This window comes from Atractosteus spatula, chromosome 1 (genome assembly GCF_055471065.1).
Source record: "Atractosteus spatula isolate fAtrSpa1 chromosome 1, fAtrSpa1.hap1, whole genome shotgun sequence".
NCBI classification, from domain to species: domain Eukaryota; kingdom Metazoa; phylum Chordata; class Actinopteri; order Semionotiformes; family Lepisosteidae; genus Atractosteus; species Atractosteus spatula.
In genome coordinates, this window is record NC_142706.1 from 46,805,294 (window position 1) to 46,818,914 (window position 13,621).

At 40.7% G+C, this 13,621-nt stretch overlaps 1 protein-coding gene across 1 annotated transcript in view; it reads right to left on the bottom strand.

Annotated features, from left to right (window-relative positions):
* LOC148840973 (uncharacterized) overlaps positions 1-13,621 on the bottom strand; it is a 30,069-nt gene that overhangs the window by 8,490 nt on the left and 7,958 nt on the right. The window contains exons 4-14 of the mRNA XM_088920741.1: positions 13,241-13,342; positions 12,119-12,307; positions 10,929-11,158; positions 10,509-10,686; positions 9,879-9,958; positions 8,252-8,348; positions 7,243-7,307; positions 6,345-6,396; positions 3,386-3,472; positions 2,411-2,533; positions 1,657-1,812 (exon numbers count right to left, since the gene is read on the bottom strand). Coding sequence (XP_088776867.1) covers positions 1,657-1,812; positions 2,411-2,533; positions 3,386-3,472; positions 6,345-6,396; positions 7,243-7,307; positions 8,252-8,348; positions 9,879-9,958; positions 10,509-10,686; positions 10,929-11,158; positions 12,119-12,307; positions 13,241-13,342 — 1,359 coding nt within the window. The remainder of the gene's footprint in view (positions 1-1,656; positions 1,813-2,410; positions 2,534-3,385; positions 3,473-6,344; positions 6,397-7,242; positions 7,308-8,251; positions 8,349-9,878; positions 9,959-10,508; positions 10,687-10,928; positions 11,159-12,118; positions 12,308-13,240; positions 13,343-13,621) is intronic.

Below are 13,621 nucleotides of genomic sequence, written 5' to 3' on the forward strand. Positions count from 1 at the left end.
ATTGGTTTCCCTATCAGAGCTCTGAATTTGCATAGGACGTACCTATGAGTGAGCGCTTCCATTTTGAAAGCCCTAAAAAGCAGATAAATGTGGAGAATGATCTGATTAGCACTAACAAGAAAGACCACATACTGTTGAGTTCAGCAGGATACACCAACCACACCCCCCTCAGAGTGGAGATTGTGATTTTTATTAAGAGTTTTATTAGACTTCAATCCATTTTTTTATTGTCCATCATTAACCTGATCTGCAATTTATAGCCTATGCTTGAAATGTCACATCACAGAAGTGTGTTAACATAACACAGCATAATAAGTTGTAAATATAAAAGTGTGACTTTTTTCATTGAGTTGGGTTTGCTTAGTCAGAGTGAAATCATTTTAGGGTTCTGGGGATTAAAATGTTTAGGAGCCCCTGACATAAGTAGCACCCATCAGACATTCCTATTTGGGGTATTGAAAGATATAAATCAAAGCAGAGTTTAATAATAAAACAAATATCTTCGCCCATCCTTCAGCATGTACAGTTTTGAGGTCTACAATTTGAGGTCCGTTGCAGATTCTTTCTTTGCGAAATCAGGCCTTTAAGACCATCAGCAATCCTGGGAATTCAGATGGCCAGAACTGCAATCTTCCTATTTTACAGAAATTCCTCTGTAGAAGATTTAGGGTTATTACCCTTCTGGAATGCAAAGGTCTGTCCAGTGACCTCAAGGTCACATGTGGAAGTGCACACCTTCTTGATGTTTTGCAGCCTTCAGTGGTCCTTCTGTAAGGTAAAGCTGCCCATGTCCCGTCTCAGAACTTCGGCTATGAACAACACTGTGTCGGGATCTTGTAATATAAGATAAACCTGAAAAGGCTTTACTATTTTTAGAAATATTTAAGGCTCCGATACTGAGACACACAGACTTGCTTTTGCAAAATTCCCAGATATTTAACACAATGTAAGCTCCCCAGCACAGCCTGACAGAAGACTTGGCATTGTGGATACAGCAACTCTCTAAGTGATGTCACCACAAACCAGCAGGCACCCAGCATGCCTCAGGAGTTGCCATGGCACCAATGGCCTTGGCTGACGCATCCTAACCCTGCTCTAGTGGCACTTAGCTAATTGCTCTATCTCAGGGAATCCTACACACAGTCAGCTAGAGAGATGACCCAGGTTTGAACTAGCAACATCTAGGCAACAGAGCATCTTTACTCCTTAGACCAAGAAGCAAGGTTAGTCTTCTTGAATTTACCTAATGTCTACTGGATTTCCCTAGTCAAACCTGGCCCATAACACCATACTTTGTATAGGAGATTTGTACAGGCTACATGCACCTTGTGTGGCTACCAGAATTCTAGTTTCTAAACAATTCATTTGAAAACAATATTTTTGGAATATCTGCTGTATGATGTAACAGTAAACAGATTTACAGTATTAATTTCCTTTTAGAAAGAGCCATATTCACGTAACATCAGATTTTTATTTGCTTAGAAGAAAACAACAATAAAGTCATATCAAACGAGGACCATTTTAACATTTCCTGTAGGAATTTTAATCCTTATATTTTGTTCTATAAAATGGAATGGCTCATGGAGTCTTTATAATTTTGTATCAAAGCTATGAATACAGACATAGTGACCAATCTTAAAAATGAAGTCCACCTACCGACTTGTTCTTTGAGTGAATGGCCTCTTTAAGAGTTGCAACCTCCTCTCTCAGTGCAACAAGTTGTTCTCGGAGGGCACTTTCCTGGATCTTCCTGTTCTCCCCTCTCAGGGAGGCCAGATGTGTTTCGTTGGTCTTAATAATATCTATGCAGTTCTGAAATTAAGTCGATTGATAACACATGCTAAACAACTGCAACCTCCTTCCCTGCATTGATCTTCCATCTGTTCAGTTTCCTCCTTCCTTTTTGCATTCTTTCTCCCCACCTGCAAATCATGCATTTCAACCTGGCGTTCAAATAGCCTGACCTGTCTGTCCGAATGGTTAATGGTGTTACTATGGAACCTGTCTGTGACTTCATGTGTTTTATACATGCGAACACCAAGGTGTTGAAAGAGTAAAGCTACCAAATTTACAGCAGCAGTAAGTTTAACAAATTCTGTTATTAAAGTTTTTTTTTACACAGTTAACAGTTTCACACAAAAGTGGCCTAAGCAATAATATGCAAAATAGCCATCACTAGAATAGTTTCATGTTAAAATATCGCTGATGTATTCAAACAAAGGGAGTGAGCATGCCTACTAAAACCCATAAAAATCCACAAGCATTTTTACATTGCTAAATATATGCACACATGCTGCCATATAGTGTCTGTTTTAATTTTTCATATTAAACTCTCCAGATGAATATATTCTGTTTACGTTGAGTGGTAATGAAGAGCAGAAGTGTGAATGCTCCACCAGATAAATCTAACCTTCAGAAGTCTTGTTCGGTTCACCCATTTTACAGCATCCATGTCTTCTGGCTTGTCTGAGTCTTCGGAGAGTACCTGACAGGCCTTCCTGAGGTGTTGCAGTTCAATTACTAGGGCAGTAACCTATTCAGAAAAATATAAAACACATACCGTCTTTTAAGATGTACTAGACACATTAATAGCAATATCAATATAGGAAATTAAATTATTTTTCTAGCAGTGTCAAAAACCAATGGAGCAATACACTATAACTCTGTATACCCTCCTAAGGGCTAGTTTCAGATCCAAGCCTGATTGAGGCTGGACAGAATAAGGCAGGGAAACAATGTGCTTCCCTGAAGCGAGTTTGTTGGAATTCTATGCAAGCTTATTAGCGCCACAGAGAAAAAAAAATTGTGTGTTTTAACGAGAGTCTTGTGTTTAAATGAGAAAGTTATTGTGTTTATACATGAAGAATAGCATGTTTGGAAAGCTGTGTCATTTCTACTTTGCACAGAACTGGCAAAAACGACACGGGTTTAATCCAGGAATGCTCACTGACATGATGTTGTACTTCATGTATACAAAAGACACATGCTCCTGTAGATTATTTTTATTTCTATAAAGAGGAGTGTGATGATAGCCTTCTGTTGTTTAATTCAATGCTACTTTGCATGGGACAATTTTACAGAATATGTAATGCAAGATATTAATATAGTAAGCAATACTGGTCACAAATTAACTATTGCTTTTAAACACAATGCTATCTAGTATAAATGCAATAATTTTCTTGTTTAAACACAATAGTATCTTGTATAAATGCAATACATTTCTTGTTTAAATGCAACAAAAAATTCCCTGTGGCGCTAATAAGCTTCTGTACCTTTCTTGTGTTATGTTTTTACAAATAGTAAAAATCTGGCTTGTTTTATTAATTCCTCTGTCCTTTTTATATATAATTTTATGATCTGGCAGGTGCGCCTCTCCTGCAATTACCTGTTTGATACTCAGTTGTTCATCTTCTGTCTGGAAGCAGTGGTCATCCAGAAAAATATTAGTTTCATTCGCCCATTTTTCACAATCCTGAAAACAACCAAAAACATGCCATAGTGAAATCAAAGTATAAGCCAAGAAAGGAAAAAAAATATTTGATTTATTCTGTAGTTTCTACACATACAGGTAATTGTCATACACCTTTGAATCACCAAAGTAAACAAAATGAAAAATAAAACATTTAATTTGGTTTATTTTGATACCAGTTGCACAGGCAGTTGAATTCAAGCCAAGTGAGATTTTGCTAATAGCATTTTTAACACTCTCTGAACAGAGAAAGGCATGAAATATCAAGGATCTGGAGGTTATTGAAGTGACTGCAGCTCTTAAAACTAAAATTTCTACACAGATTTCTATGCAATTTCTATGCGATGGGAAATGTGTCTGTTTTCCTGCAGTGGGTCCATGGAACGCTGTCCAATTGCTGTATTTGCTGATTTTTTGGGATTATAGAGAGTCTTGCTTGGGGACACCATTCATTTGCTGCCTTGAGTCCTAATATACAGTACAATGTGTTCTAGGCCTGTTTACTGTGCAGTGGTTGGCATTGCTGCTTCACAGCGCTGGAGCCCTGGGTTCAGGTCTGGACCTGGGGTGCTATCTGCATGGAGTTCTCCCCATATTTGCGTGGGTTTCCTCTGGGTGCTCCGGTTTCCTCCCACACTCCAAAGACATGCTGGTAGGTACGTCTGGGAAAACTAGCCCTGGTGTGAGTATGTGCATGTCTGTGTGTTCCCTCCGATTGACTGGTGTCCCGACCAGGGTGTACCCTGCCTTGTGCCCACTGCTTGCCAGGATAGGCTCTGGCTCCCCTGCAACCCAGGATGAAGTGATTAGAAAATGGAGGGATGGGTGAGGGATGTATTGTGTTAAGGACTACACAGTGGCGGTTTCAGCTGCATGGAGTTTGCTTTCTTCTCTGTGTGGGTTTCGATGCAGTGCTCCGGTTCCCTCCCACATTTAAAAACATGCACAGGGCTCACTGACAACGCTAAACAGCCCTCCATGTGCGGGTGTGAGTGAATACATGTGTGTCCCATCCAAAGTGTATCCTGCAGGCTCTGTGCCTGCTCAGTCTAGCTATGAAAAAGCAGTCCGTGGAAATGGAAGCTATAACAAAAGCTATAACAAGGGAGGGATGACAACAGGCAAGTTCAATAAACCTCAGCAGTCGGTTATTTGTAATCAATGAGGAAATCCTAATTTCTTCTCTTAAACATCATACATACTATACATTACCCCCTTCTTTCCCTGGCGTATGTCTTGTACATCCCTCCTCCACCCCTGCAGCTGCGCCTAGGCTACTCCTCACTCTGCATGGGGGTCCCAGCCTCCCCGTCCTGTGGCCAAGAGGTTAGGCCTCAGCCAGGCGGGTAAAACCACACTATTTTTACTTAACATACTCAATAAACCTTTTAATATACCTAATTCTTAACTGTTGTCACTCCTAGAGAAATGTGAATTTGATTTAAACTGTGAAAGACTGGATTCGTTAGCACAGGTTTCATTAACATGGTCACAGACTTGGCCAGTAGTTCAGGAAAATGTCAACAGAAAGGAAACCGAGCTACAGGGGAGGCCTGGCGGGACCAAGAGAGGCCGGGGTGTCATGCAGAGGGGAGAACAGCACAATAGCAAGAAAGACTGAGGCAACATGCCGATGTGGAACCAAACTGACCCTCTTTACGAGACGGGGGATAAAAACTGGCTAAATTCCCCCTGCGCGAAAGTGACCAGTGCTCCGTGGCTCAGCTCAATGGACTGGAGCAGAGAAGAGAAATGAACTATGAAGTGATCAGGGAGTTAGATGGGGTAGATTTCTGCAAATTTGGAAAAGAAGCACTTTTACAGGTAGCAATATTCTAGTTAAAGAGCTGTCATCTCCAGTACTCCAGTCCTTAAAACACAGCTCAGTCACTTTCCCAGTTAAATTCGATATCGAGTCACCAATTTAACATTTTCTCCCAGGTTTTCTGACCAGCAGAGGATGGTCCTGAAAAAGTGCCGGGGTAGAGCCCATCAGGACTAGAGCAGCCCTGTCCTGTTTTAGTGACTCCATTTTAGAAAAATAAATGATTATGATTATTGATAGGAGTGAAGCAGAAAAGATTTTAAAAAGATTTCACTTTTGACTGAAGCAACTTTGAATCTTTCAAACTCATAACGTTTTCTGGACATAAAGTAATTTTTATACTTTTTTTCAGAATTTGGAAGAATATTAGCACCAGTATATCAATTCAAATATGCAATCTGTAGGCTAAGCACCCAAGGCACAGCGATGCCCGTCTCAAAGCAGGATGCACACGGTCATGAGACAATCTTGTGCAAAACTCTGTTTCTCTTGCAGCACAAGAAACAAACTTGCAAGCTCATGGGATATGTGTCTTGCTCTACTATCACTAAACAAATCTGTTTTTGTCTTATTGGTTAATGTGGTGAGACGCTTTTTTCCCTTCGCTACAGATCAAAAATGAAACAAAATGTTAAAATGCAGGAGTTGGAACGTCCACCGTGTTAATTCTGCACGGCCCCCCCTCTCTGCACTGACAGATGTCTCTCCCCTTGTGCTCAGTCCAAGGTGCTGACTGAGTGAAGGACAAACATTGGATCCAGGACATGGAAATAAATGTCTGTACTGTGTTTGCTGTGAAGCCAGAGGAGAGAAGACCACTTTCTGGCCAGTTACCAGATGTGTGATTAAAGAGATGTTCTAAACAATTAAAATGATGGTATTCTGTAGAAAGACATTATACAATTTTAAATTATATTGGATTTTTATGTAATATTTCAGATTGCATGTTCTGGGGTTGTGTAAGCAGAGACTACACTGTGTATAAATTGAGCAGGTTTTAAGGTGTTGGGGTTGCCCAGCAAACATGGATTAATTATATCAAACCCGCACCTGGCTGAGACTTTGTGCATCTTCCTCTTGGAATTCAAGATGAACCGGCGGCCTGAAAGAGATTTACTGACATGATAACCACACAGTCAAGGGGTCAAGCTCAGTTCGTACTTGTGCATTTTTTTTCATGGTGAACACCATCTCAAAGGGCTTTATCAAGTCATGTTAGAGCATGCCAGGGCAATGCAAAGTGCAGCCCTGCAAAATATAAAGTGCAAAATATAAATAGGACAACCTCACAATCCACAGGCATGGGCAACAATCTAACATGCAGTAAACCACACGTCTTCCTTTATCAGAACATACACCAAACTGGTTATAATAAAGGCCACTGGTAAACAAAAAGCCAGATTAACTGCATCAAACACAATGAGTTATAATTACCAAAGGATCTGGATTTTTTCAAAGAAATGGGAGTTTGCAAAATTAAGCAATTGCAATGTGACGTTCAGAGGAACTCTTAGGTGTTTCTCAGTTCACAAGTGCAGCATACCATAAAAGAAAGTTTTTTTTTTTAAGTGCGCCAGGGTTATAGTAGGATAACACTAAAGGTGAGAAACAGTACAAACAAAATCAACATGTTAAACTTTCACACGAGCTCAAGAACTTTTCATAAGAACTTTTAATGACGAGAGGAGGCCATTTAGTCCATCAAGGTCTTCTGGAAATCAATAATTAATTGAACCAATGCTCTCATCCAGCTGTTTCTTGAAAACAACATGGCTGGGTAGTCTGTTCCACCCTTGATGTACAGTAGATACAAAACGATAACTGTGATAAGCAGTCCTGGATGTCAGTAAAATGAGTACCTATGGTAACTATTTTGCAATAAAGGGAGTTTTTTTCCTCTCTGCATGAACTGCACATCTTTTACAATAATGATATTTAAAATACTTACCCAGGATGGCTTTCTGATTTCACTGCATCTAAGACCATCTGTTTCAGTCTGAACTGTGAGGATGCCTGAAACAGCAGCAGAAATTTCCGTTACTGTTTTACATTATCCAGCGGAACCTCAGTACCTTTTCCATACTGTACCAGCAGGGAAAAAAACCTGAATGCTTACATCACATAGGCAGGGTTGTATGAAGAACTGAGGATTGTGACAATCTAGCTGGTAGTGTTACTTTTTTCAATAGATTTTTTCTTTTCACCAGAAACCTTTGGCCAATTGTAGAGTCAGGGCCAGTGAATTTAATCCTTCATAATAAGGAAATGTGACATCATTTTCTTGGCAGAAAATTTCAGTCCTGAGGCAGAAATATTAAAAGTGCAGATTCAGCCAGACTTAAATTGCACAGGAAAATGGGCAGGAGAAGGTAAAAAAACATGAAGTCACACTGATTTCAACTGGTTCTTCCAAAACAGGATATACTGAGAAAAAACTGGAGAAGGGCTTTTAAGCAGAGGGCTTCAATCAGTAAAAAAGACAAACAAGAAAGAGATTCTCTTACACAATTTAGACAAGACAATGTATCTCTGCTTTTAAACAAATATTGTCCAGTTGGTACTTTTCCTACCGTTTCATCCATTTAGAATGAAAAAAGTAGCATTATGAAATATCACATGGGAAACATTTTTGACAATTTGGCAAATTAAAGCAGTCACTGTAAGGAAATAAAATGGTAAAAAGTAAGGTTCATAGGGATAGATTGCGGCTGTCTGAATTGGCCGTATCCACAGAAATGTCAAATTAAGAAACACTGAACAGCTACAGCATGCAGGCTTTTGGCCACATCATTTTGAATTATTATTTCCCCTAACTGGCTTCCAAACAAATACATCTGTGGTTTTGAGGTAATTCATGTTGCCTAGCCTTGAATGCATTGTACATATCATTACATATTGTCAGTTGATACGATTTTTTCACCCACTGCCAGGTCTAGTGAAACTGCAACACCTCTTACCAATTGGGAAAGAAACTCTCTGTGGTTTTTTAGTATTCCAATCATTTCTCCCCAGTCAGCACTTTCGATAATTCTCCTTTCATGCTTCTCAAGAAACCTCAGGAATAAAGACAGAGCATAGTACTTGGTTAAATGATTACCCAAAGAAACATTCTCTTCTGGAAAATGAAATCAGTTCAGCAATTGAAAAAATAAGAGAGAAAAAGCATGGTTCCAGGTAAGCATTAGAATTAGAAACAAAACAATGGCGACAAGAGTTAAATATATGTCCTGTATGTGTTTGAGTTTAAAATTGTGTCCCTTCTGGGCAGCACAATGGTGCAGTGGTAAGCATTGCTGCCCTGCAGCACTGGGGCCCTGTGCTGCATCAATTCCTGAGGTGCTGTCTGCATGGAGTTTGTATGTTCTCCCTGTGTTCACGTGAGTCTCCTCTGGGTGCTCTGATTTGCTCCCACAGTCCAAAAAACATACTGGTAGGCCTATTGGCTTTTGTGAAAATTGCCCCTGGTGTGAGTGTGTGCGAGTCTGTGCCCCGCGATGGACTGGCCCCCCATCCAGGGTGTACCCTGCCTTGTGCCCACTGCTTGCCAGGATAGGCTCTGGCTCCCCTGCAACCCAGGATGAAGTGATTAGAAAATGGAGGGATGGGTGAGGGATGTATTGTGTTAAGCACTACACAGTGGTGGTTTCAGCTGCATGGAGTTTGCTTTCTTCTCTGTGTGGGTTTCGATGCAGTGCTCCGGTTCCCTCCCACATTTAAAAACATGCACAGGGCTCACTGACAACGCCAAACAGTCCCCCATGTGCGGGTGTGAGTGAATACATGTGTGTCCCATCTATGTTTTATAGAGGGCTATGGGATGCCTAGGCCGAAATGGTGCTAAATACAAAAAATTGTATTGTTGTACTGTTGTACAGAAATCTTGTAATCTTAATACTTACATATATTTCCCCTGTCATTTGTACATACTGATATACAGTAACTTGCTTATAAGGTCTTTAGTCTTTTAACTTGCTTGTATAATCTCTGCATCTTTTTGCTGTACATCAGCTGAATGTCCTAAACGTCTAATGAAAAGGCCTTTCAAAACCTGCAATAATTAGATACTGTGCATATCAAATTAATATTTCAGCTGATGGTTTTTCCGCGCCCTTTGCGATTGCTGTTAACAGATGACATCAGTGCCTATGACAAATAAGAGTTTCTTCCTGCTTCTCAGATTCAGGTTGCCAAACCAGCAGATCTGAGTAAAAGTTAGAGCCGATTCAAGGAAGTACCAGGAGAACAAAATCAACAAGGAATCATTGACCTTAAAATACTTAAGCTTCCGTAAGAAAAAAAGACGCCGTTGACCTTTTCTGAGGATCAGGTCAGTACTGGCTTCAAAATTAAGCTTGGAGTCCAGGACAGTCCCCAAGTACTTGTATTGTTCTACTCGCTCCACTGAATCTCCCCCAATGTAGGTTAGGGTGGGAGTAGGGGTGATTTTCCTGAAGTCAATTATCATGTCTTTGGTCTAGGAAACATTGCCACATGGTGGCAAACTCATCAACGATTGGTCCATGGCTTCACTCGTTTGCTTGTAGCTGGCAAGCTACAGAGTCGTCAGCAAATGAAGGGACTTACAGCTCTAGTTTCAGCTTCAGACTTGTCAGCTGCTCTGTAATCTTCCTCAAATCTTCAAATGCCTCTAGGAGTTTACTGGTCTTTAAACAAAAACAAAAATGAAACATCTTGCATTACCGTTGTAGGCAGAAATAGTCGATGAAGTATTTTTTAAAGATGAAACTTCTTCTTTATGGATTTCCAAGGCTGTAAGTACAGTAAACGTTTCTGTCTGGGGCTTATGCTCAAAGTGCAACTCAGCAGTGAAAAAGGAATAAATACCTTTTGTCACTGCTGATCCCAGAGGAATGCAAGACCATCAACACAAAACTCATGTGTCACTAGGGCCCCTTATTAAAACGTCTGGAAAAACAGAAGAGCCTGTGGCTTTATCATTGCAGTGAATGATTTACAGTCTTGCCTCATACAGGGTATCAAATAACAGTGCCAGGGAACTAACATGGAAGTCCACCTTTAAAAGAAGCCATAGCCATAGCGCTTTCCGTAATCTTTCATTCTACAAAATTAAATGCTTAACCTCATGATCAAAATGCTTCCATTTCAAAGTCTGTTCAGTTGCGGAATTTCATTATTGCTTTTGGGTTTTCTTTAAGACACGCAGAAATTGCGTCAGGCTGTCACCATAAGCACCTCCTTTTCCCGCCGCAGCTCAGCGGGCAGCGGAGGTGTAGCAGCGGTAACAGTGCCCGCAGGTCTCTCCGTCCTGTGCTCTTCCTCCAGGAGCCCTAATTGAGCTCTCACGTGTCTCAGCTCTCTCTGCACCCGCTCACAATCGCAGCATGCTTTTGTCTCCCGCTCCCCGGCTCCGCTAAATGATTCACAGATGTGGGGGAAAAAAAAACGTTGAAACAATCCTCTGGCCACTGCCAGAAGTAAGATTCTATAACGGCTTTCTCATGATTGGTTTTGACTCTAAACATTTTAATGAAACAGGAAGCAAGGAAGAGTTAAACCCATCCAAAGTAGGAAAGGTCTGCTGTAAGTGAATGAAAAAAAGAGAACTTTTTCAGGAAAATAAAATGTTCCACATGAAAAAAAACAGTAAGATACCTGTTTATTTCATGTTTGGAGTCCCAATTCCCACTTTGGGGAGATTTATTCATCCTCAGCTGCTCCAGAAGCTGAACTTTCTGACGGATCAGCTGTTCTCTCTCCGACTCCAGTGCCTTGATCCTGACAGCGGAGATGTTCCGCTCGCTTTCTAGTTGAGCAATCTGCTTCTCAGATGACATCATCTTTTGTCGCAGCAACGTTAAGTTGTGTAACATGTTTTCATTGACCTAGATGAAATAATGTTAGAAACTCTTAAAAGTTTTACCAGAAATGGGCCTTTTTTTGTCATTCCAAAAACCTAAGAAGTAACAAAAACACAAAATTAAAAGCAACAGAGATTTCTGGAACTCTGGTGACATTCGTTGGTCTGGTTATGTTGTTTAGGACGTAATTCTGCTTTTGTTTTTGTCTTACCATTTCTCTTCTGAGCCTAAGACCATCTCCTCAGCAGTGAGAAGGGAGAAAAGCAGGCAGAGGGGTGTGGGTCTGTCTCTTCTGATATGGAAAAGACAGACCTACCTTAGGTTGGGGCCTGTGCAACAAATATGCCCCTGAGTATACCAGGGATCTCAGCCACCCAGGCTGATGGAGGTCTCCTTTAGCTCAGCCGGCCGGAGACCCGGGTTCACGCCCAGGCAGTGAAGGACGAACTGGCAGGGCAGGAGCAGCAAGGGCGGAAACCCCAAGAATCCTTACACCTGCTATAAGGCAAATGTCCCATCTTTACATCTGTGCATTGAATCCAGCACAGGAGAACCTGTATCTCTCACCCGTAACACTACAGGTGCTTGTACAGTAGGGTGTGGATGTACTGGCATTATCGTGCACCAAGATGGCAGAGGAGACGGCCCTTTCTGATCAGACCTGTGAACACCTGCAAGCACTCTGGCTTTACTCAAAACTTCTACAGACCAGGTTTTGCATAGAGCACAGGCAAATGTCTGGAATGATGTCAGGTCAGTGTTAATGCAGTTTAGCCAGGGTTTCAACATAGCAGATGTTCCTTTTGTTGACTTGAATTGCAGGTGTAAGGAAATTTGGGGTACAATCTGTTTTGTGTGCAGGGGCATACTGGGGCAGAATTAATGTCACTAAACTACTGGTGTCTGTTTACTGAAAATAAAGGAAAATAAAGCTATATGTGGGCTTTGTACTGAGAAAAAAGATTAGAAGAAGGAAAGAATTACCTGTCTACTGCCTCTGAGTTCTGTATCTGTCTGGAGCTTTTCCTTCTCCAGTGCATGCTGCTGACATCGTGCCTGGAAGAGATCTGACTGAAGATTTGACACCTCGGACTCCAGTGTCTCTCTGCTTTTCTCTGTCATCTTTAGGTGTGCTGAAAGATCCTGGACAGACTGTTCAAGATTGCATTTTTCCTAGAGAGTAAAACTGACATACAGTACCTAGGAAAAGTATTCACACCCTTGCATATTTTCACAATTCTTTGTAGGGTCCCTCAGATATTGTAGGTAGGAAATTGCACCAAGTGGGTGTTCAAAGCTAGCAAAGACTTGCAACTGTACTTGGTGAAAGCACTCTGCAGGAGTTACAACTGTCTTTGTGAATAGGTTTGCACATTTGCACACTAGGATAGTGCAAGTTTTGCCTTTCTCTATTGGAAAATAAAGATAAAATAAATAAAAGCTACATTTATTAATGAAAGAAAGTACAATTTTTTATTCTGTTTGGATTTTCTTTGCATTAATATCATGAATATGATTTTCAAGTCTATACAAACTCTTAAAAACATCATCTTCACCACTATTGTGCAACAAGTATTTTTTTTTACTGTTTCCACAGCACTTAATGTCTCAATAAAGGTAGGTCCCAACTTTTGCTTCTCTTCTAAGATGACTTCACATACTTTCCCTTCTTAGCCATCGGTCCACACTTCGCCACATTATTCCTTATACTCCCCCGATTCTTCACAATAGTGTTCGGGATATTCAGCCATTTCGCTAATTTAACCCACGTTCACACATGAGAATCCACCTCACATAATATAGATACTTTTTCTTTGAGGGAAATGGTCTTCCTTTCAATCTTCCACTCCATGTTAGGCTTTAAAACACATATTCGATTAAAAAAACTGCACAACGCACGCAAAGACAAACGTACAGCACAAACACTGAAACAGTAATGGCGGACGGCCGGCAGCTGAGGAGGCGTTGTTTTGGTTAGGACTGGAAGAAAAATGACGTACATAATGGGAAAACGTAAATACCAGTAAAGTAAATATGGGGTTTGACTGTATACCTATTAGGAATTGTGGTAATATTGTAATCTACATAATAAGCAAATCACATTACCTTCAACAGCTGACTGTTTTCCAAAGATAACACTATCATCTCTGATGTCCTCTTAAGGTTCTCCCCAAGTGAGTCTTGATCGGTGGTGACTTGCGTTTTCTCCTAACAAACAATGCCAAAAAGGCATTGAGGTAATGGGAGGAACTGCTTACTGATTTATTATGTTTTTAATTCTCCGGAAGAAAGTGTTTAGCTCTGTGTCTCAGGCCCTGATCTTTGTTAACTTTGGCATTGAAGACATCTCTCAAGTGTAGAAAGACTGATCATGTTGAAAACTCAGACCCAGGGCCTCAATAGCTGAATATTTAAAATAATATGAGCCAGGGCCTCATTGCCTCTTAAGTCAAGAAAGGGGGCAACAGGTTGGAAATTTCCTGTCAT